General features: G+C 39.5%; 1 protein-coding gene across 1 annotated transcript in view; it reads left to right on the top strand.

Annotated features, from left to right (window-relative positions):
• LOC306882066 (brefeldin A-inhibited guanine nucleotide-exchange protein 3-like) overlaps positions 1–25595 on the top strand; it is a gene marked incomplete at its 5' end in the record, with an annotated part of 74021 nt that overhangs the window by 26774 nt on the left and 21652 nt on the right. The window contains 16 exons of the mRNA XM_079436512.1: positions 4066–4173; positions 4928–5143; positions 5304–5414; positions 5970–6120; positions 6752–7045; positions 10113–10246; positions 10614–10759; positions 15669–15848; positions 15994–16135; positions 17110–17232; positions 17423–17526; positions 17672–17816; positions 18708–18836; positions 18938–19114; positions 20008–20122; positions 20788–20890. Coding sequence (XP_079292638.1) covers positions 4066–4173; positions 4928–5143; positions 5304–5414; positions 5970–6120; positions 6752–7045; positions 10113–10246; positions 10614–10759; positions 15669–15848; positions 15994–16135; positions 17110–17232; positions 17423–17526; positions 17672–17816; positions 18708–18836; positions 18938–19114; positions 20008–20122; positions 20788–20890 — 2378 coding nt within the window. The remainder of the gene's footprint in view (positions 1–4065; positions 4174–4927; positions 5144–5303; positions 5415–5969; positions 6121–6751; positions 7046–10112; positions 10247–10613; positions 10760–15668; positions 15849–15993; positions 16136–17109; positions 17233–17422; positions 17527–17671; positions 17817–18707; positions 18837–18937; positions 19115–20007; positions 20123–20787; positions 20891–25595) is intronic.

Genomic DNA, 25595 nt, shown 5'->3' on the forward strand with positions numbered 1-25595 from the left:
AAACTGCATTTTGTTTTGTAACTTATTTCAAAAAGTTAAACTTTCATATATATTTTAGATTCATTACATGTAAAGTAAGACATTTCAAACGTTTTTTTTATTTAATTTTGATGATTAGAGATTACAGCCCATGAAAGTGAAAATCCAGTGTCTCAAAATATTAGAATATTTCCTAAGATCAATCAAAAAGCAGAAAAAAAGCAGCTTTGCAAAGCAGAAAAGTTCAAGTTCTTTAAAGTATGTTCATTTATGCACTCAATACTTTGTCGGGGCTCCTTTAGCACAAACTCCAGCATCAGTGAGGAATGGCATGGAAGCGATCAGCCTGTGGCTCTGCTGAGGCTCTATTGAGTCTTCAGCTCGTCTGGATTGTTGGATTGACTGTTTCTCATCTTTCTCTTGAAAATATACCATAGATTCCATATGTGGTTCAGGTCAGGCATGTTGGCACAGTTGGCATCAAGCACAGTAATATCATGGTCAGCAAAGCACTTGGAAGTGGTTTTGGCACTGTGGGTAGGTGCTAAAGTCCTGCTGGAAAAGGAAATCAGCATCTCCATAAAGCTTGTCAGCAGATGGAAGCATAAAGTGCTCCCAAATCTCCTGGCAGACGGCTGCATTGACTCTGGACTTGATAAAACACAATGGACCAACACCAGCAGACGTCACGGCACCCCAAATCATCACTGACTGTGGAAACTTCACACTGGACTTCAAGCAGCTTGGATTCTGTGCCTCTCCACTCTTCCTCCAGACTCCAGACATTGATTTCCAAATGAAATGCAAAATTTTAATTTATCTGAAAAGAGGACTTTGGACCACTGAGCAACAGTCCAGTTCTTTTTCTCCTTAGCCCAGGTAAGATGCTTCTGACGATGTTTCTGGTTCAGAAGTGGCTTGGTAGCCCTTTTCCTGAAGATGTCTGAGCTGGTGACTCTTGATGCACTGACTCCAGCTTCAGTCCACTCCTTGTGAAGCTCTCCCAAGTGTTTGAATCAACTTTGCTTGACAGTATTCTCAAGCTTCGGTCATCCCTGTTGCTTGTGCACATTTTCCTACCCAATTTCTTCCTTCCAGTCAACTTTACATTTAATATGCTTTGATACAGCACTCTGTGAACAGCCACCCCTTTCAGTAATGACCCTCTGTGACTTACCCTCTTTGTGGAGGGTGTCAATGATTGTCTTCTGGACCATTTTTCAAATTGGCAGTCTTCTCCATTATTGTGGTTTCAAAGAACAAGAGAGACCCAGAATTTATACTGTAGAGATGCTCATTTAATGAAACTCAAATATAAATATTCTAATATATTGAGATACTGGATTTTGACTTTCATGAGCTGTAAGCTCTAATCATCAAAATTAAAACAAACTTTTTCATATATATATTACATAACATGTGAAGTAAGTTTCACTTTTTGAAATAAGTTACAAAAAAAATGAAGTTTTTCATGATATTCTAATTTTTTGAGATGCACCTGAATAGCTTTAATTATTTAGCAGATGCTTATATCCAAAGCGACTTACAAATGAGTATATATATATCTTATCTTATTAAAACAATCATCTTTGGGGGCCCTCTATTTATTTAAGTTTATTGTTATCGATTTCTTTATCCGTCTCATCTCATCCTGAACATCAGTTTGAAGCCACATTCAAATAGATTATAAATTCATTATAAATGCTCAATTCTCAACTTTACTTAACTTTTAACTTCATCAGATGTGTCATAAAAAAGGTTCAACAGGTCACACATCCTTTGATCAGTTAGTGAACTCCTGCCTAAACCTTTGTCAGAGTTCACACACGCAGGTGTGTCATAAAATGGTTAACATGGATGTCCTTTGATCGCTGAACATCTTCGAATGTTAGGTAAAAAGTTAATTGATTAAATAGATCATCTTTCTAACAAAGTCTACAATGCCAGCCCCCTTCAAAAACTCATTAGATTGCAAATGATTCGCAACCCCCCAGAAACAGCCCTCTTGATCTGATATGGTCGCGTCAGTAATCATACATCCAGACACGCCGCGCCATTCTCATTTCGTCGCACTGCTCGAGACGAAATATTTACATTTTCTGCAATGTTGTAAAAAGGTTAGGCGTCTAATTACGGCTGAAAATCCAAAGACCCCGCCAAAACATTTGCTTTCATTCCAGTTTGTACACGCATGTGTGGGTGTGTATATGTTTTAACTGACACAGCACGCTAGAAGTCTTAAACTTGACAAAAACAACATTTATAAAAACTTGCGTAACCTAATTTTTACAGTGAAAAAAAGTCTGGGTTATATAACACGGCAGAAGTCTTAAACCTGACAAAAATCAAAGAGTAAATAAAGGAATTATGCTACTTAAAACAAAGCAAACAACATTTTTCCTGTGGATTAGAACTGCTTGTTTAAAAGGAAAAAAATAGGCTGAATGGTTTCATTAATTAAGAAATGCTAAAGATTCATTAAAAATAACTTTCGTTCTAATGTTAAAACATTACATTCTGAGTTGTAACAACGCGGAGTGTGCATGGATATGCTGGATCAGTGCGAGATGCTCGGTTCTTTTTATTTTGTTTAACTTGTCTAACTTGTGACATGCTACCTAACTTTCCTAAATTGTAATGATAGACTACAACGTAGATTTTGACTACTGCTGGATGCTGTTTTTTTAACGATCGTCTCTGATATTCATTTATTTATTTTATTTAATTTTAGATTGCGGCTAGATGCGCGGTTCTTTTTCCCTTCTTTTCTTTTTTAACTTGTAACATCACAGTTTAAAAGCTAGCGTTTGTTACAAGATTTTGACAAGTATCTTATGCTGTTTTAACGATCGCCCTCTGATATTTATTTATTTATATAGATCACGTTAAGTCAGTCAGCTCTTTTATTCAACTTTGTATCTCTTATAAACTACCTTTTTTTTTTAAGTGCAAGATAGATTTTGACAAGTATCTTACTTAACGAACGTGCCTGATGCATTTTGTTTTAGATGAGCGAACGCACTCACCTCTACTTTTTATTTAAATTTTTGTCAAACTAACTAGTTTTAAATTGATAGAAAAACTACCGTATTGTTTAACTCAAATCAAATCACTTTTATTGTCACATCACCACAGCACATGTGCCTTCGTGAGTGAAATTCTTGAGAGCGTGCTCCAGACAGTGCAGAAACAATTTACATATAGACATTACCATACATACGTACAGACTTATACAGATGACTAACGTGTCAGATGCTTTTTTGTTTTATTTTCTAACTTGTAACAAACTCTACCTTTTCCTAAAATTGTTTTACGGTAAAAAAGAGTCATTGGTCATTTTACGTATATGTTTGATGTTTTTTCTTTAAATGTGTGTGTGTGTATGAAACTTTTTAATAAAAACTTCCCTTTATCCCATTTAACACCGTTTCACAATTTAAAGTTTAAAGCACATAACCGTTTCAATGGCCCACACAAAAACACATTCAGTCATAAATTCCTTGCGATCGATGGGCTAGATCCACTTAGACGGATGGGGGTGGATGCGAACAGGATTTTTATGACCCCCCTCATCAATCAAATTTTGATATATAGTGCACTATGGTCTCTCACATTATTAACATGTTTTTTCAACTGCAGACCTCAAAGCGACAATTACAGTCACTCAGGGTAAAGATTCTCCACAAAACCGTATATCAGAATTTTAAACTAATATGGTTTAAAACGCATGATTTCAGCGCGATAAACATAATCAGAACCAAAACAGATGTTTTTAGCGGGATCAGAGTATCAGAGCGTTTCTGCTTCCAGTCAAAATAGACATTTTCAAAATGATATAATAAATGATCTCTGGGGTATTTTGAGCTGAAACTTCAGACACATTCTTGGGACACCAGAGACCTATATTTCCTATTGTAAAAAGGGGCAGAATATGTCTCCTTTAAGTTTATAACCTCAATAACCTGAAGTTGCTCCAGGGCCACTGACCCTGCAAGACAAGTGCCTTTTGGATAAATATGTTGACTAAATGATAATTTACAAATAAGAAATGTGTATTTGTTCCTTTCCTATTCTTTGCTCTATCAGATATTGATGGACTGGGCAGCAGTGCTATCGGTGGTCAGCTGATCAGAAAGGCCTCGAAACAGTCACCCTTCACCTGCGACAAGAACGGTAGTGACAACTTGGTGGCAGGTACAGTGCAAGAAACTCTGCTTGTGTGTACACACACACACACTCACACACACACACACACACAAAGAGGTTATGGAGGTTTCTTTGTCAGCTTTCAGTTCTTTGCAGCATGTTTAGATAGGAACGGTCTCATTTTCTTGGCATTATTGAGGTCAAGTCTGTCTGACGACGTAACATTTGCAATGTGGCCTGTGAAGTTTGTGGTTCTTGGCTGACGTGAATAGCATTATCTATAATCAGCATAAATGAACAGTTGCATTAATTACTGAAGTGGCCGACAAGAAGACAAGTTGGAAGCTGAGTTGGAGGTGGTAATCTTTCATATAGACAGAGACCAGGCAAGCTGAAAAGCATGCAGACACTGTGGGATCCTCTTTCTGGAATATCAAGAAGAACTGCGTATGGTCAGGGCAGCAGTGATAGGAAAATCCATTTGCTTAGTGATGTTGTGTATTACAAAAAGAAGAGGGGGCCAAGCACTGAACCCTGAAGTACTCTGGTGTTTAGTTGATGTGACATTTATTAAATCCAGTAGAATGAATATGCATAATCTTCTGTGGCAGATAGCAAGCAACATAGTCTCTGTTGAATATCTGTACTTGTAGCTTGATTGATTTCTCAACGTTGTTCTCAGACCATGAAGGGGACCAGAGGGAAATGTTTTGGAAAAGTTTGTGAGAATCAGAATTTTTTGGGAACATTTACAACACAGGGTCAAGCTGTCACTGTCTCATCATGGCCTCATTCCTGACAGGTGTGGTATTTGCCCGCTATATCCTGACCGGATGCTGGAAAAACCTGATTGACACACTGTCCACGCCACTCACAGGGCGCATGGCGGGAAGCTCTAGGGGTCTCGCCTTTATTCTTGGAGCAGAGGGAGTTAAAGAACAGACTCAGAGGGAGAGAGACACCATCTGCCTCAGCCTGGATGGTCTACGCAAGGCTGCGGCACTCAGCTGTGCTCTGGGTAACATCGCATCTCATTCATTTCAGCCTGTTCATTTTCATTTCAGCTCACTTATACTGTTCCCTCAGACACTAATCTTTTGCAAACAGCCCATCAGAGTGGAAGATAGCACATTAATGGAAATGGTATGTCTGCTGGGCCTTAATTCTCTGTCACTTAGGTGTGGCGGCAAACTGTGCCTCAGCACTTGCCCAGATGGCAGCAGCATCATGCGTTCAGGAGGAGAAAGAGGAGAAGGAATTGGGGGAGACTGGAGATGCCATTGCTCAAGGTATTCACACACATTTCACATTTTCATTGTGTGACTTATTTCACTTTGCATCACTGTATTCATTCACTGTATAGGGATGCACCGATATATATGGTGCTGGGTCCATTACTGTGCTCTGACAAATACCATGCAGCATATGTTACATAATGTAAATTTTGGCATAAATTGGCAGCAGAACAAATTTCATTGCCAGTATTCATACCTGCATAGAGCTGCTCATGCTCAGAGTACACGAGGGCACACAAAAGCATTTATAGAAAACGAACACACACATTTGTATTACTTCCTTTACAAGTTCTGTAACATCTTTAGTGTTATAATGAGACTATCTTAGGTTCAACATTACTTTAACAAAATACTGAATGGGATATTTTGATATATGGTTTCTTGGTGATCAACTATTTGTATTTGTTATTGATTAGATGAATAGGGGAGTAACAATTTTTAAAACGGTTTAATAAAATTTGTAACTTCCTATCCGTAGATCATCGGTTCAAACTTTACTGTACTTGTATTTAATCACCTGATGTGAATTAGCATGTGTCTGTGTTGTAGTTAAGCAGCGTGTTGAGCAGAAACTCGAACAGATGGGCCGCTGTCAGGGCGTGAGGCTGCACACGGCCCATGTGCTCTGCATGGACGCTATACTCAATGTGGGGCTGGAAATGGGCAGCCATAACCACGATTGCTGGCCTCATGTCTTTAGGTACAACACTCACCTCGGTTCATTCTTTGGGAACCATGATTTGATCATAGCCTCAAATCTTTACCGAAGTAATTATGGTTAATTATGGTAATCATAGTTACTCATTAATTTTTTGCAAGTAATCACAAATCTCAAGATTGCTGAAATTTGACTAAATATACACATTTTCTATTCAAATCAAGTAGTGAATTAAATGTTTCTAATAAATAATGTATTTTGCTGTTGGTTGTGTTTTGCTTTTAATCAAATGCCATATCATAAAAATACTACATGAGACTTCACTTTTAACTTCAATACATTTACTTTAAATCATTTCTAGCTATTTACTTTGTTGAATTTACTCCACTCAGAAATTTTCGTATTTGCATCTTTTTTTTAAATAAAAATAGAAATGTATTATTATTATTATTATTATTATTATTATTACTATGCTATGTTAGGCTTTTTAATTTATTATTTTGGTGAAGTTTAATGTGATTTTAAATGTGAATTGCTATTAGTCGTCTTAAGATATTAAATGTGTTGTTGTATTGGCTGACATCTCTGTAAAGAATAGACCGATTTGTTTAGTCCTATCAAGACTAACTTTCCCAAGAAGTTCCCACACTGAGTTTGTTTCACTATTCCTCAGAGTGATTGAGTATGTCAGTTCACTGGAACACACGCACTTCAGTGACGGCGGCTCCCAGCCTCCCATCGCCATCACACAGGCACAGCAGGCCGTGGCAGTGGACCTGGAGTTGAGCAGAGAGACCAGTCCAGAGCTGGAACTGGGCCTCAGCCATCCAGTTATCCAGCCGCTTTCCATCCAGGAACTCTTGAGAGAAAGCAGTCGCGGTAAAGGGTTCGAGCTACGGGGAGGCAGTCTGCTCACAGGCACCAGTGCCGCCAAAGCCGTCTGCACGCTTTCCACACAAGCTGACAGGTACCAAGATATTTATTTCACTGTCTGCTGCTGCCCACTTTTTCCATCTGTTTTTCAGGAATGATTTGTTACCCTGGACCACAAAACCAGTCATAAGTTGCACGGGTATATTTGTAGAAATGGCCAAAAAGACATTGTGTGGGTCATAATTATACATTTTTCTTTTATGCCAAAAATCATTAGGATATTAACCTGTTTAATCCCAAATTTTTCCCAGACATGAAAATATCCAAATGATGTTTCATAAGTAACCCTTTGAAATAATAAATAATAATTATTATTATTTATTTTTTTGGAAAAGTGTGTGAAAAATTGTTTTATGTTCGGTGGGATAATGTGTGTACTGAAATAACACATTCCTGCAGTCATAAAAATTGTTATACATCTTAGCCTAGCTATTTTAAACTGTTTGATCACATTATAGGGTTACTATTATGCATAAAAAAACCTTATGCAACATTGATAGGAACACTGAGATAAACTAAAAAATTCAACCATCACATTTCAAAATGGTTAATTTTTGCAAAATATAACAATTTATATATTAATGCTATGAGTATTACAACATCATTATTGTACATTTTGTAACATTTTAATTTAGTACAATATTTTGTCATTGCGATTATTTTATTGTAATTTTCACTAGTAACTGCAATTGGATTTGTATTGTATACCTATAAGTTCGCTGTTATCCTGTGCCACCGTCAACACGTTTAATCACTCTATGACCACACTCAACAAAACTAAATATATGCAAATGCACATATTAATACTAGACACCCTAAAGATCATGTGTACCAAAAATCTTTGTCATATCTTTAACTTTCTTTACCAGTCTTTTGTTTTGGAGCTTTGATGCAGTCATCATCTTCTCAAGGTGCAAACAGGAAATAAACTGCTCTGGTCATGTGACAATTTACACTAATCATGTGAAACTGCACATATTTAATTGAGACCCTTTATTTTTTTTCCATATTTGCAAGAAGTGCACTAAAAAATCAGTCAGTAAGGTTTTTAGAGCTTTATAAATGAAAACCTTTTTTACGCTCACTATTGTGAGATTAAATGGGTTAAGTAAAGATCATGTTCCATGAAGGTATTTTGTAAATTTCCTCCTGTAAATATATCAAAACCTTAATTTTTGATTAATAATATGCATTGCTAAGAGTTTCATTTAGACAACTTTAAAAGCGATTTTCTCAATATTTCGATTTTTTTGCACCCTCAGATTCCAGATTTTCAAATAGTTGCATCTCAGCCAAATATTGTCCTATCCTAACAAACATCAATGGAAAGCTCATTTATTCAGCTTTCAGATGTAGAAATCTCAATAAAATAAAAAAAAAGACTCTTTTGACTGGTTTTGTGGTCCAGGGTCACATTTATCATAATGTTAATTAGGAATTTAATTGTAATTCATTTGTTTTATGACTAAAATGCATTTAGACCTTGTGTTAAACTTTTGATTTCTAACTGGAGTTATGTTGAAAATGGCCATTAGGGGGACCTGTAAGGTCATAATTTGATAGGCATTTTGGTCCATCCAGTGCTCTGTTAAGGCAAGTGAATATAGCAACTTTTTTCAAATTAATAAAAATGTAGAAGTTAAAATCAGTGTGTACATCATATTATTTAGCCATTATTGCAATGCTACTGTATGTAGGCTTTTCTGAATGTGATTTCTATCAGTCCTGTAATTAAAATATTTGTAGTGTTTTTGTATTGGCTGAGCTCTCGGTAAGACACGGAACAATTTGATTTTCTTAAAATTAAAACGTGATCTTTAGAGGCAAAGTTCAACACTTACAGAGTTGGAAACTACCTTTTTAAATGTTGTAGCAATTACACCGTGAAGGCTGTAATTAAAGAATTGTACAAAGCCTTTAAAAGAAGAATTAAGAAATATACTGTAGGATATAGAATGATCTCCTAGAGGAGAAAACCCTACAGAGATACCATTTGTTTACCTCTTCCCAGTGAACAGTTAATCTTCATTATGCAACTGATGGGACTCTGTGCTGAACAATAAAATGGCTACTGACAGATGTTTCTAGCATAGGCACCGATCCCGTGTGTGCGTGAGCACGGAATGGCTGAGTACCCATGGTAAAACACAAGATATTCTCCATCAACTTTGACCGCTCAAAAAATAGACTGAGATTCGGGAATCTCACAGCATGTCCCTGTGCAACATAATACACACAAATGCCTCTTACGAGTGGCTACTTAATGGAGTTTTGTTCATTCTGTTCCCAAAATCAGCCAATAATGCAAACGTCAGACTCGTCATTATTTATGTTTACCTTCATTCAATTCCTATTTCTGTGAATCTTCAGTTTCATTAGATGTGATAAATAATAAATAACATGCTATTCAGTCAGTGTTAACTTTATTATAAGAAAAAACACACATTATTTTACCCTGTCTGCATTGCAAGGCATCCGTTACACATTTTTCCTGTGTGTTAATGTCAGTATTAATGACTGCTGACTGTTTGATAACTTGACACTTAGTAAATGTATTTGCAGCCTGTGTGTTTCTCTTTGCGAGACACAAATAACTTGAATTCTTCATTAAGCGCATCATCGCATGGAGAAAAAGACTGTACTCTTGGAAAAACTAACACCAAGTATAATTAAGTATAACGGTTAAGTTATCACTTGCTCAACCAAATTTGGTCGATAATGTACTTGCACTGGCAAGTTCATAAAAAAAAAAATTACATGTTATGCATGGTTAGCATCAACCAGCAAAAACATAAATCAGCGTCTATGGTTTTACACCAAGCAAGTTTTACTTTCTCATTAAATTAATATTCAAATTCATTGTTTGACACAGATGTGAAAAACAAGTCCCTCAATTAGTTGTTCTAATGTAATCTATGCAGCTTATATTTATAGTGAATTTTAACATGGCTGTGACACGGTTTTGACCAATCAGTATTCAGCACTAGAATTATTCATTGTGCATTAGTGTATATGCCACATTGTGTATGTATCCATTTGTCCATCACTATTGTTCTCACATGTCTATGTTTTAACATGCAGTTGATGTGTATGTCCTGCAGACTGTTCGAGGATGCAGTGAGTAAACTCAACCTAGTGGCTCTTGTGGGTTTCCTGCATCAGCTCAGAAAAACTTCACAGTCTCAACTCTTTGATTCGGTCACAGAAACTGGAGACTATTCCTTAGCCATGCCAGGTACCCAAAGATTATTGACACTTTCCACCGACAGAATACCTTTTTTCCCTTGTAAGTGACAACTTAATTTAGGATAACTTATTTGATGTTTATTGCTAGAAAATAATGAGATCAGAAAAATCAGGTTTTAAAGAACCGTATTCAGGCAAATCACAAATGTTGTATTACGGTTGAACAAAGTGCTGGTCTCATATGGAAACTAATATAAAATTACTTTAGTACTATTCAGCTCACAGAATATTCACATAATATTTAGTTTGACCTCCTGAAGTCAATGAACAACATTTTCTAAAGGTAATGCACCTTTTTAGGAGTTTTACAGCCCTTTTTATCTTGTTTCCTTCACCTCTTCTGGTTTTCATTAAAGGGGAGGCAAAGTCAACCCAGGACAAGCGTAGTGCCCTCCACCTCTTCCGGCTGGGAGAGGCCATGCTTCGCATTGTGAAGAACAAGAGTAGACCACTGCTGCACATGATGAGAGCTTGGAGTGTGGTAGCGCCCCACCTGGTGGAGGTACGGAAAGAAAAAACCCTCATGAGGCTAATACATCCTTAAAGCTGCATTCCGTAACTTTTTTCAATATTTGAGCAAGTACATAACCAGCCAGTCTTCAAAACTATCGCCTTACTTTAGCCCGATTCACAACGGTTGGTTTATAATAATGTTCTCTTTCATAGGTTCACTCAACGCTGCGTAGCTATGACGCATTGGGAACGCCCTCTGGGTGTGCCGATTGTCTGAAGCCCTTATAGAATCACACCAATTCATTGGCTGATGGCGCGGATGCCGTCCTCGACGTTCTTACGTCGGCATCCTTATACTGGCGAACGTGCTATCTGCTCCTCAGATTTCTCTGCCTTCATGAAGTGGCCATATCAGCCCTTCTGTTGCGGTTTTTCTGGCCCGATATTCAGACAATTTTTTGCTGAGCTTGTTCATTTGCACTTCGGCGACTGCAATAGTGGAACTTTGTTCTCCTCGCAGTGGAGTGCATGGATTTTCGTTGCTGCCAGCCGCCGTGTTCTCGCTTCATCGTGCGCGACGACCCGAACGGTAAGCGTGTTAACTTTTTGTTTGGGCTTTTCATACACGTGCGTTGCGGTTTACGGCGCTTTTAAATGTATAACTGTTCAAGTCGTCCATCTTTCCCCGTCGCGCTCCAGAAGCAGCCTAGGCCCTCTGTGAATCCGCGGCCTGGGGTTCGGATGTTGAGCTCGAGGCGATGGAGAGTGAGCAGACGGGCCTTGCCCTTTCTCGCCCGAGCCAGCGTGCGCGGATTCGCGGGTTGACTTCTCATATGATTGTTACAGCTGGTTCGGCCAGCTCCTGCTGGTCCTCCACTCCAGGGCACTGAGCTAGCAACTTTAAGCACACCAGAGACCAGTTTCAAGAGGCTGGTTCCCTTAGCAGACCATTGGCAGCGTGGAAACTACTGCCAGATGTGTCTCCATGGGTCCTGCGCACTGTAGAAGCAGTTCGGTGCTTCGTCGCCACTGTCATCGGGGTTTCTCCCACACTGGTAATCGAACAAGGGAGTTCCTGAGGTTTTCTTTGGGGCGAAGCGTACCATTGTCGGGTTCTTCCCTTCGAAACGGTCACTGCAAGCTTTGTAGGCCTCCTCTCGCTGCTGAGAGTTTTCGAGGCCTCCGCTTGCCAGAACTCTGCTGGGACAGTCTGTGAGTGGTAGGCTCAAGATCCCAGCATGTGGAGTGCAGTAAGCCTCCTCTCGATCTAGAGAAAAAAAAAAATCCATTATCCCTGTGCCAAAGAACAATAAACTCTCTTGCCTGAATGACTATCGCCCAGTTGCCCTCACATCTATAGTCATGAAGGTTTTTGAGAGACTTGTAAAGAGCCACATTTGCTCCTCCATCCCTGATACTCTGGACCCTCTTCAGTTTGCCTATCGCCCAATCAGATCCACGGACGATGCCATTTCTCACGTTCTCCACTCTTCCCTCACACACTTGGACAGCAACAATGGGAATTATGTAAGGCTGCTATTCATTGACTATAGCTCAGCTTTCAACACTATAGTCCCCATCAAGCTGGCATCTAAACTCACAGACCTCGGCCTAAACTCCTCACTCTGTGACTGGATTCAAGACTTCCTCACCGGCAGACCTCAAGTGGTGAAAGTTGGCCAGTTCACCTCAAACTCCATCACTCTGAACATAGGAGCCCCACAGGGCTGTGTCCTGAGTCCCCTGCTCTACTCTCTCTACACGCATGACTGCGTGTCCTCTCACAGCTCCACATCTATTGTCAAATTCGCTGATGATACTGTGGTTCTGGGCCTCATCTCCAACAACGATGAGACCGCATACTTGGATGAGAGACTCATATCATGGTGCCAGGACAACTGTCTCTCTCTGAATGTGAGCAAAACTAAAGAGCTGATCATGGACTTTAGGAAGAGACAGCAGCAGCCCTACACTCCTCTTATGATCAGTGGGACCCCTGTGAAGAGGGTGAGTAGCTTCAAGTACCTCGGTGTAAACATCTCTGAGAACCTGACTTGGACTACACACATCCAAACACAGGTTAAGAAAGCCAGGCAAAGACTGTACCATCTGCGACAGCTGAGGAAATTCAGGGTCTCACCAGCAATCCTGAAAACTTTCTATTCAGGGACCATAGAAAGTGTATTGACTCAGTGCATCTCAGTGTGGTATGGAAACAGCTCCAATCAGGACTGCAAAGCTCTACAGAGAGTTGTGTGCTTAGCTGAGCGCATCTCAGGGTCTGCTCTCTCCTCTCTGCAGGACATCTACCTCAAACGCTGCAAACATAGAGCTGTCAAAATCATCAAGGACTCTAATCACCCTGGTAACAGTCTATTCACTTTGCTTCCATCTGGTAAACGCTTCCGTAGCCTGATGGCAAAAACTGAGAGACTTAGGAGGAGCTTCTTCCCCCAGGCCATCAGGCTCCTAAACTCTAACTCTGTGTCATAACATCACTTGACTCCATGTAAATATCATCATATCAATAAGCTATTCATCATTTTTCTCTACCTCATATTGCTGCTATTTAAATACCCTGTACAACTTTTTTGCACATTATTTTTGCACATTCCTCTTATTACTATTTAAGTCAACAACATACTGACCTGCACATTTATATTTATATTTTTTTATCTTATCTTTTATTTTATTTTATTTTTTCTACTTTTCTTCTCTTAATATTTGTATACTTTATAATTGCACTGTCCTTGGAGCGGACCTGACCTACATTTCACTGCTGGTTATACTCTGTATAATTGTGTATGTGACAAATAAAACTCTTGAATCTCTTGAATCTTGAATCTTGAGAGTAGTCATGTTGAGCCCTGCGCTCCAAGAGCCCGACGAGTGTTTCGGCGAGTGTTGTCAGGCCTCATATCGCTACAGAGAGTTTTAGAGGCCTCTGCTCACCAGAGCCCTGCTAGGGCAGTTATGTGAATGGTAGGTAACCTCCTCAAAGGATGCCCAGTGTGTGGAGTGTAGTAGGCCTCCTTTCGATCTAGAGAGTAGTCATGTTGAGCCCTCCGCTCCAAGAGCTCGACTGTTTCGGGGAGTGTCGTCAGGCCTCCTGTCGCTACAGAGTTTTCGAGGCCTCCGCTCACCGGAGCACGAGGAAACTGTACACCCTGAAGTGGAAGTGTCGCTTCATGGTGTGGAGGTCGCCAACTCGACCCAGTCAACTGCCCGATTGGTACAGTTCTGGAGTTCTTGCAGGCCCGTTCCTCCACAGGGTAACCCACTCCATCTTGAATGTCTACGTGGTGGCATTATTGGCCTACCTCGCCCCTCTTGGTGGCCAGTTAGTGGGCAGACACCCCCTTGTTACACGTTTCCTCCAGAGCACCAGAGCTCTGCTGGGGCAGTTATTTGAGTGGTAGGTGAACCGCCTCACAGTATGTCCAGTGTATGGAGTGTAGTAGGCCTCCTACCAGGAGTGTGGTTTCCTCTCAAGCTCCCTTTAGAGTAGTCCCTCTAGAGGATATTTGTATAGCGGCAGGATCACTGGCCTCTCCGCTCACTTTTATCAGGTTTTATAATTTGGATCTTGACATGGCTCCTGGTTCCTGGTTTGTTCCTGGTTCCTGGTCCGTTTGAACCAGCCGTAGATGCTATCTGGTTCATCATCGGGCCAGATACCGGCAGCGCTTTAGCTTGGCGTGTTTGGTATATCGTTCCCAATGCGTCAAAGCTATGCAGCATCGAGTGAACCTATGAAAGAGAACGTCTCGGGTTACTTGCGTAACCCATGTTCTCTGAGTAGGGAACGAGATGCTGCATCCGCTGCCAAGCTCCTCGCGCTGTCGACAAGTGGCCTTTTCGGCAGAGAAATCTGAGGTGCAGATGGCACGTTCGCCAGTATAAGGATGGCGACGTAAGAACGTTGAGGACTGCATCCGCACCATCAGCCAATGAATTGGCATGATTCTATAAGGGCTTCAGACAATCTGCACACCCAGAGGGCATTCCCAACGCGTCAAAGCTACGCAGCGTCTCATTCCCTACTCGGAAAACATGGGTTACGCAAGTAACCCGAGACATTTTCTAATTTGAGTGGTACGGGTAGGTTTTCGTGGGAAATTCGAGCATGGCACTGCGTCATTACATCATGTCTGTAAACATAAAGAAGTTGTCCCGGCTACTAGACTATCACATGTGAGGATCCTGCAGGTGGAGGATCGTTTATAGCCTTTTCTCACAGCAGCTAGAATAATTAAATGTATCATTTTGATGACGGATTGGAATCCAGAAAGGATTGTGTTAATGAAACACATGTGAATTAAATTATATTCCAGTTGTGCTTCTGATTACAGATAACCTGGGATTACACAAGATTTGCATCTGAAAGAAAAACCATTTAGAAGGGAGCATAGTTTTCTTTTTGGGTTAAAAGAATTTCTTATGAAATTCAAATGGTATGACAATTAGAGATTAGACTGTACAGAAATTGAAATCTACACTCTAATACACACTATACTCAGTCACGCAACGCTGATGTTGTTAACATTAATAATTTGAGAACAAAGTATAATAATAATTTGCACGGTTTGATGTGATACGAGCCAACCGATCGTTACACTTAATCACCATTGGTAGCGTGATTTATTGTAATGCTTTTTCTTCAGTCGGTCAGAACAAGACTTGTTACTTGTTCAGATGACAATATACGGTGAAAATTCTTATTTGGGTCATATATTCCAAGACTGACTGCCACACATTCATCTCAAAACATTAGATGAATCTGCGCTGAAGCCGTGCCGGCGCACAACCCCACACATGGAAGATAATTCTGCAAGCAGCTGCAATTCCAGGTTTTCAAACAGATATGGCGACAAAGAGGCAAAACTTACAGCTTTAAGTAGCAACAGATTTTTTCTGTATTGTGACTGTAACAGATTTTTTTTTTCTTGTTCCCACAGGCGGCCTGTCATAAGGAGCGACATGTATCCCAGAAGGCTGTGTCCTTCATCCATGATGTTCTGATGGAGGTTCTGAGCAGCTGGGCAGAGCTGCCACACTTTCATTTTAATGAAGCTCTCTTCAGGCCTTTTGAGCACATCATGCAGCTGGAGCTCTGTGACGAAGACGTCCAAGATCAGGTCTGACATTCTCACTTATCATGCGGCCAAACTGAAGGATGGTATAAACAGAGCCTTGTTCAAACAAACCTATCTCAGTGGCACATATTTTTACTCTGTAGTAAGTTTATTGCGGTGTCTTGTGCATCTGTCTGTTCTGGTACAGGTGATAACATCCATTGGGGAGCTGGTGGAGATGTGCTCAGCTCAGATCCAGTCTGGCTGGAGGCCGCTGTTCAGTGCTCTCCGGACTGTGCATGGAAACAAAACGGATATGAAGGATTACCTGATAGGAGAATACTCTATGGGTCTGTGAAATTTGCTGTATTAGAATAATTTTGCCCTCTGATTAAATGCAAAACATGCAATATAGGGATTTTACCACGCAGACTCTCAAGGCTTATTTCTTTCATAGCAATATGCATTAATAACAGCATTCTGATAAAATATTTCTTTAATATAAAATACATAACATAATTCTATAGCATATTCATATATCTTCATTTGACCCTATGAACTCTAGCACTCTCTATTCTAAATCTATTTTATCTTTTGGTTTTCTTTATTTAAAAAAAAAATTGACCCGCTAACACTTGCTCGCTCTATTCTATTTCTATTTCAACTACTAGTTTTCTTTAAAAAAAAAAAAAAAAAGAGCCTCTAACACTAGCATTCTCTATTCTTTTGATTTGTTTTCTTTTTATTTATATAAAAAAAAATGTACTATGTATACTGCGTTAGGCTAACCGAGACTTGTCACAGCACTTACTATTATTCCTCTTTTGTTGGTTTTGATTGTTTCTATTGTCCTCATTTGTAAGTGACATTGGATAAAAGCGTCTGCTAAATGACTAAATGTAAATATTCAAACTAAAACAACAAATAATATATTTAAAAAAATAATTAATATTAATATAAAAAGTAATATTGTTCATTTTAGGCTTACGATTGCCAAGCAACACAGCAACTTAATACAGAATGGACGGTAACGGGTGTCTGTGTCTTGCACCAGCTTCACGTTTGTCTAACGTGTGGCTGGATTGAAAGTATTTGAAGCTTTTTTGAAAAAAAAAAAATAGCTGCATAATTTTTTGACATTATTTTTAAGTAAATTTGACACGATACACTGTTGATCTTAAAAGCTACACTATGTAACTTTTTTTGTATAAATGTTTTATTAGTGAATGTAAGTGTATGGTGTGGTGCTCAAAGTTTGTTGTCATAACAAATGAGAAAAATCAACTACATTTCTGCTTATTTTTTTTGCTCTTCATGTATGCAGGAAAGTCACAGGCACCTGTGTTTGATGTCTTTGAAGCCTTCATTAACACAGACAACATCCAGGTGTTTGCCAACGCGGCCACTGACTACATCATGTGCCTTATGAAGTTTGTGAAAGGTTTAGGTGAGCTGGTCTTCTGAACAATATTAAATATATTTATTGTTGTCTTCATTCATCACTACAGATCTTTACCCAACTATGCCGACTTCTATGGAGCCCTTTTTATTACATTTCTACGGTTCTCAAAAGTAGAAGTCAAACCGATTATCAGATTGTCTCTATGTAATTATATTTGCCGTGTGATTATTTGTAGGAGAAGTGGACTATAAGGAGATTGGGGACTGTGTTCATGTCAGTGGATACAGTTCAACAGATCTGTGCCTGCCTGCCCTGGACTATTTAAGGAAATGTTCACAGGTGTGTAAGATGAACACATTTATATCCAGAAATGATTAACACACTTTCAGATGCTCGATCTGGGTCAAAAAATAAATTTTCCAAATGAACAATAAAACAACAACATTAAGTTTGGTGTTTATTAAGTGTTACTTTGCATTTGCAGCTGCTTGCCAAAATCTATAAGATGCCGTCCAAGCCAGTGTTCCTGGGAGCGCGGCTGGCCAGCCTCCCGATGAGAGCTCAGGAGAGGTCTGTGAGCAGTGAGGATGGCATGGACTGTGTTTTAGCAGAGTTTGACGATGACACAGGTGATTTGTTCATTTCTTTTTTGAGCTATTCTTTGCACAAACGATACGGTTGAGTTAAAGTATATGGTGGAGTGATTGCAGTTCCACTGAGTGGCAAAAAGACTGAATGACAGCATTGATTTTCAGCGTGAATGCTGTGACAGAACACAAAAAACACATCTAAAACGAGAAAGAGCTTTGCGTTCGACTCTACAAATAGATTTGACAACAGATCTGAGGTATATTTTTTTACAGACTGCTGAAAGCTGAAGAGAAGCAAATGGATCACTTCTATTTAAAGAAACAAATGGACTCCAGGCAGCAAAACACGGATTTGTAGTTATCATTTTATGTTAATATGTTGAATTTTGCGGTAAAATCATACCCTAATATATTGTATTGTTATATATCATTTTGACAACTCGTCAATTAAATATTTACCATCTTATTCTGTATAACTGGATGTTTTTAAATAAACACTGACAAAAACTATTAAAGTTTTTGGGCTGGACGATATATGTATATGTGTATATGTGTGTATATATATATATATATATATGCAAATTTGCTTTATGGATTTCCTCTGCGTCGAAATCAGGCGCACACAAATGTCAGGAAACACGATTCCTGCCATATCAATATCCATGGATCACTGCATCTTTGGTAAATTGTATGGAACACTATATTGAGTCCAGCAACCTTTAGTTTGAAGTGATTATCATTTGTTATACTTGCGTTTTCGCAGCTTCCTTATTAAATCCAGTCATGCAGCTGCTCTTTTGCCACTCAGTCCAGCTGAGGGGCCGTGTTCCGGCGGGAAAGTGACGTCAGTGCACACCCTCTATAGGTTTACATATAAAAAAAAACGTTCTTATTGATGCGCAGTGGTGATGGGTTTTGCATGTGTTGCAGGTCTGATACAGGTGTGGATTCTTCTGTTGGAGCAGCTGACAGCAGCCGTGTCAAACTGTCCTCGCCAGCATCAGCCACCTACACTTGAGCTGCTGTTTGAACTTCTGCGTGAAGTCACCAAGATACCAGGTCAGACGCCTGTGATTAACACTACTCACAATCATACTGCTGTGGATGCTAAAGCAAACCCACAAAGCTCTGGATTTATGTTGTCTCTTCTTCTTCCATAGGGCCTGGCTTTGCCATTTTCTCTGTCATCCAGCTGCTTCTTCCTGTCATGTCACTATGGCTACAGCGAAGCCACGGTGACCACTCATACTGGGACATTGCTGCGGCAAACTTCAAACATGCCATTGGACTGTCCTGTGAACTGGTGGTGGAACATATTCACAGCTTCATCCATTCAGGTCTAACAAATTAATAATTATAGTTTAATATCGCATCTTATTTATTGCAGTGCACATTGACTACTGATCTAAGCATTCAGTCACAATATGTATGAATCTTACAAACAGAATGTATCTGGATCATCAATCCAACATTAAAAGAAAAAAACAAACAAGAAATTATTATTTGGTAACACTTTATTTCAATAGTCCACTTTAGACGTTCTACTAACAGTAAGTAACTTTGCAACTACATGTCAACTAGCAGTACTTTTTTAACAGCATTAAAGGCACTGCAACTAACACTACTATGTACAAATAGAATCGTTATTAGATTCATGAAAAACCAGGGTTATCATTTAACTAAAAAGAAAACTAAAACCATAGTAACCATTTGGTTACTTGAAATAAAATTCAAAAATATATGATTTAAATAAAAACATAAAAACTTGTGTATTTTATTTTATAATTGTTTTATTTCAGCTAGAATTCGAACACAACTTTTTTTTTTAAGTACTAAAGTACTAAAATAGCTTTTTATTGCTATTAGTTTATTTAGTTTTAGTTATGTAGAAAAAAAACTAATAGAAAAGGGGGAAAACACAACACAATTACTGAACAGCAAATATAAAAATAAAATCGTATTTAAAACAAACAAAAAAAATTATATATCAGTAATACTAAACACTGCACAAAACATCATATATTTCTTCCTTTTTATGTTTTCAGGTCTGACATTGACAGCTTGACAGGTTTCATGAGATTCAGCCCACTAATACCTGATGTGTACTATATGTTCTATGATATTTAATACAGATATGTTCAGGACTTTTAACTTGGTGTGAAAATGTAATGTGTATGTATGTATGTATGTATGTATGTATAATTTTTGTATGACTGTATTTATTTTGCAGATATTGGCTATGAGAGTCTGATTAACCTGATGCTGAAAGATCTATTCAAACTGCTGGTGTCCTGTGTGGCAGAACCAGCCGAGACCATCTCCAGAGTGGGCTGCTCCTGTATTAGGTGTGTGTGTGTTCTAAAACATACTGAACTCCCAACATAGACAGCATATTAGGGACTTTAAGCAACAGCTGCTGTGGGACAGCAATGGTGTTCTGGCATTCTATTGCACATGTGCGACTTTAACCGCTACTTTATGAGGTTGTACTGTCAGTGTACATGTTATGTTTTGTGGTAATTGTCTCTGTATATCGTTTAATGCCAAAATCAACCCTTCTCTATTATAAAATGACTTTTTGTACTTTTTCAGAAAGTACAAACATAGTACAGACATACATAAAGTTAAGGTAATAAAACACTAATATTAAAGAGAATATACAAAAAATTATAAATAAGAGTAGTAATAAAAATATACAGAAAAAGGAAAAATATCCAGACAGAACTGTGAATGTGCATATGCGCTATATATACCGAAGAAGGTTTATGTTGTTATGATAGATTTAGATGTGTGTAGATAGCAGACAGCGCGAGGTTTATTGAAATAAAAATAAAGATTGAGTAGTGAATATCATTATGTATCTCAGGTGATTACCAGGTTATTTTCAAGATAATAAGTAATTGAAAAAGACTTGAAGTTATGTTGCAAAATATGATTAGAGTAATTTTTATGTCTCCAGTATAGGAGCAGTAGATATATTAAGTTCTGATTTGTTATTTTTGATTTCCAGGTATGTTCTGGTAACAGCAGGGCCTGTTTTCACTGAGGAGATGTGGCGGTTAGCATGCTGTGCCCTGCAGGATGCTTTCTCGGCTACTCTGGAGCCTGTGAAGGTGACTATCAGAACATTTATTGAAGTTGTGTCTCCGGTGTCCAAAAATCTTGCATGAGCCTTCACAAAAAGCTTTGTTCTTTGTAACCAGGATCAGCGCAAAGTCATTTTGGATGCTAAGTCTAGGCATGTAGGCGAAATTGTGCATGACAAGTGTGAATGGTTTGGTTTGGATGCTGTATGTTCAAAGTCAAGATTCAGCACTGTTGCGTGTTGCAATTAATTCATTTATTCCATTAGATTACTTGTGATCTACTGTTGATGAGGAATAACAACGTTTACTTTACAGTGATTATATTGTAAAATGTAGATGGTTGTGAGTGCAAAAAAAATTCAAAAAAAGGAGTCCAGGTGTATTTTGGGCTTGTTTATAATTAAAAGCCCCCCATATGTATACTGATTTGCTGCCTAAGAAAAACCTTCTATTATTAAACAGTTGTGCTGTTGGGCTTCCACAAAAATATGAAGCAGCACAACTGTTTTCAACATTACTAATAAGGAATGTTTTTAAGCAGAAAATCAGCATTTTAGAATGATTAAAAAAGTCAAAGTCAGAATGATCAAATTACTCTGAAGACTAGAATACTGTTGTTTCAAATTATAATAATAATAATATTAGTTTTTACTATATTAAATGTTTTTAATTTGACATGGTTAACCACCAGATCCTCCTGTCAACCTTATTGGCAAAGGGCATCTCAGGAACCACACTCCAGTGGTTTGAGTCTTACCTATCAGATAGGTCCTTCAAGGTATCTTGTAGAGGTGAGGTGTCCAAGTCGCAACATCTAACTCAGGGGTTCTCAAAGTCTACATTCAAAGGTCCAAATCTGAATTTTCATCAGTGTCAAAGGTCCGGAACAATTGGTTATTACAAAACGTGTTTTTAATAAACATACGTAACATAACAAATAAACACTCATTTAAAAAAAAAGGTTCCCTTTGCATTCAAAATACTTTAATAACAAGTGCAAAAGTGGCAAAACAATTCATTTAAGTGTCAGCAGTAGAAGTCGACCTATAATGTTTTTTCTCTGGCCAATGCCGATATTTAGAAATCAGGGCAGCCTATGGCCGATATATGATGCTGATTTTTTGGGCAGATTTTCTCTTTTTTTCCCTTTATATCAAAAGAGAGTTTGCGTAAATGGTTATTGCAGGGCACAAGATAGTAATAGTAGTAGTAGTAGCCTAATTCATAGTAATAATACATGGCTCAAAACTTAAGCACCTTCTCAAAACAGTTCTGAAGCATGCTTTTTTGTTTATGTTTGCTGACAGACACCAGTGTTTCCCGCAGACTAGCAAATGCAAGTTGATTCTCTGCCAGCAGGAGGCGCTGTTGGAGCGTGATATATAGCTGTTTCCCCGGTAACGACTGTAATCAAATAAGCGCTACTTTATCAGCCATTACAGGAAAGAGTCCAAATGAAAATTAGCATCAAAGCTTTTCTGAAGAAAATGGACGGTTCTTTTAAAAGATACATTCATATAAAAACACCCGCGCAGCATTTTATTTTTGAAACGCGCAGTGCTCAGTTTATTCAAGGAAGTATAAGCCTTTTGGAAAATCTATTTGTAGCGGTCAGTTTTGATATTGTGACAAGCCGCCACAAATAAATGTATACACTGGGCACTGCTATAAGACAAATTGCCATAATATAAGTGATAGCAAAACAAAACAAAAAAAATAATATTAGCGGTGAAATGTCGCCCGATTATGTCAAACGTCATACGCTCACTGGATGTCATGATGACAACAAATCAGAATCAGAATCAGAAAGAGCTTTATTGCCAAGTGTGTTTGCACACACAAGGAATTTGTCTTGGTGTTAGGAGCTTCCAGTACAGAAAGTACAAACATAGTGCAGACAACATATAATTAAGGTGATAAAGAACACTAATGAAGAGAATATACAATGATTAAGGATAACAATAGTAATAAAAATAAAAATATACAGAAAAGAGACATGACCATAGACAGAACTGTGAATAAAAATATACAGAAAAGAGACATGACCATAGACAGAACTGTGAATGTGCATGTGTCCTATGTACAGATGAAGGTTTGATGAGTATTTACAGATGTACAGTACCGGGGTGTGTTATGTGTTGTTCAGGTGGGATACGGCCTGGGGGAAAAAACTGTTCTTGTGTCTGGCTGTTCTGGTGCTCAGTGATCTGTAGCGCCGGCCAGAGGGCAACAGTACAAAGAGAGAGTGAGCTGGGTGTGAGGGGTCCAGAGTGACTTTCTTAGCCCTTTTCCTCACTCTGGAGGTGTAAAGTTCTTGGAGGCTGGGCAGAGGGGCACCGATAATTCTCTCAGCAGTCCTAACTGTCCGTTGTAGTCTTCTGATGTCTGTTTTGGTAGCTGAACCAAACCAAACAGTTATAGAAGAACATGGGGCAGACTCGATGATTGCAGAGTAGAACTGTTTCAGCAGCTCCTGAGGCAGGTTGAACTTCCTTAGCTGGCGGAGGAAATACAGCCTCTGCTGGGCCTTTTTCGCAATAGAGTCAATGTGATTGTCCCACTTCAGGTCCTGAGAGATGGTGGTGCCCAGGAATCTGAATGACTCTACTGAAGTCACAGTGCTGTTCATGATGGTGAGTGGGGGGAGAGCAGGGGGGTTTCTCCTGAAGTCCACTATCATCTCCACAGTTTTGAGCGTGTTCAGCTCCAGGTTGTTAAGACTGCACCAGACAGCCAGCTGCTCAACTTCCTGTCTGTAAGCAGACTCGTCACCGTCCTTGATGAGGCCTATGACTGTAGTGTCGTCCGCAAACTTCAGGAGCTTGACAGAGGGGTCCTTTGATGTGCAGTCATTCGTGTAGAGGGAGAAGAGCAGTGGGGAGAGAACGCAACCCTGAGGGGCGCCAGTGCTGATGGTGAGAGTCCTGGATGTGAGTTTGCCCAGCCTCACTAGCTGCTGCCTGTCTGTCAGGAAGCTGGTGATCCACTGACAGATGGAGGAGGGCACAGAGAGCTGTCTCAGTTTGTCTGAGAGAAGGTCAGGTATGATGGTATTGAAGGCCGAGCTGAAGTCCACAAATAAGATCCTTGCATAATTCCCAGGTTTGTCGAGGTGTTGCAGGATGTAATGCAGTCCCATATTGACAGCGTCATCCACAGACCTGTTTGCTCTATAGGCAAACTGAAGAGGATCCAGCAAGGGTCTAGTGATGTCCTTCAGGTAGGCCAGGACCAGTCTCTCAAGTGACTTCATGACCACAGACGTGAGTGCGACAGGTCTGTAGTCATTAAGTCCAGTGATTTTGGGCTTTTTGGGGACGGGAATGATGGTGGAGCGTTTGAAGCAGCAGGGAACTTCACACAGCTCCAGAGATCTGTTGAAGATTTGTGTAAAGATGGGGGCCAATTGGTCAGCACAGACTTTTAGACAGGCAGGTGAAATACCATCTGGTCCTGAAGCTTTCCTAGATTTCTGTTTTCTGAAGACCCGGTTCACATCCTCTACACAGACTTTAAACGCAGGTAGAATGGTGGGGGAGGGAGTAAGGGGGGTTGCAGGGGGGGAAGGTGAATGTGTGAAGTGCAGATCAGAGCGGGTGCTGGGTGTCAGTCTGGCCTTTTCAAATCTGCAGTAGAACACATTGAGATCGTCAGCCAGTTGTTGATTCTCCACAGACTGTGGGGGTGGTGTCTTGTACATGGTGATGTTCCTCAGACCAGTCCATACCGACGCCGGATCGTTGGCTGAAAGTTCTTTTTTTAACTTCTCAGAGTAGTTCTTTTTAGCCACTCTGATCTCCTTTGTTAGTCTGTTCCTGGCCTGGTTATACAAGATTTTATACCCACTTCTGTAAGCGTCCTCTTTGGCCTGACGAAGTTGTTTGAGTTTCCCAGTAAACCACGGTTTATCATTATTGAATGATAAGAATGTCCTGGTGGGGATGCATATATCCTCACAGAAACTGATATATGATGTTACAGTCTCTGCGAGTTCATCCAGATCGGTGGCAGCGGCTTCAAAAACACTCCAATCAGTGAGATCAAAACAAGCTTTTAAATCTTGCTCTGCTTCATTAGTCCATCTCTTAACAGTTCTTAATACAGGCTTCGAAGATTTGAGTTTTTGCCTATAGGTCGGTATGAGATGAACCAAACAGTGATCAGAGAGCCCCAGAGCTGCCCGTGGGACAGAGTGATATGCATCTTTAATTATTGTGTAACAATGATCCAATATATTACTGTCTCTGGTGGGACATGTAACGTGCTGTCTGTATTTTGGCAGTTCGCGGGAGAGATTTGCTTTATTAAAATCTCCAAGAATGATTAAAAAAGAGTCCGGGTACCTTTGCTCTGTTTCAGATATTTGTTCAGCCAGCTGTTGCATCGCGGCGCTCACGCACGCGTCCGGAGGCACGTACACATTCACGAGAATGAAGGAGGAAAACTCGCGGGGTGAATAGAACGGCTTACAGTTTATGAAGAAGGCCTCCAAATTAGGAGAACACATCTTCTTCAGAGTTGTTACATCTGAACACCAACCTTCATTTATGTAGAAACATAGTCCACCACCTCTCGTTTTCCCCGTTAGCTCCGTGATGCGGTCTGATCTGAACAGCTGATATCCCGGCAAATGAAGCATGTTATCCGGGATGTTTTCACTCAGCCAGGTTTCAGTGAAGCACAATGCAGCAGAGTTTGTAAAGTCCTTATTTGTGTGGGTGAGGAGAAGTAG

Source organism: Barbus barbus (assembly GCF_936440315.1).
Source record: "Barbus barbus genome assembly, chromosome: 16".
NCBI classification, from domain to species: Eukaryota; Metazoa; Chordata; class Actinopteri; order Cypriniformes; family Cyprinidae; genus Barbus; species Barbus barbus.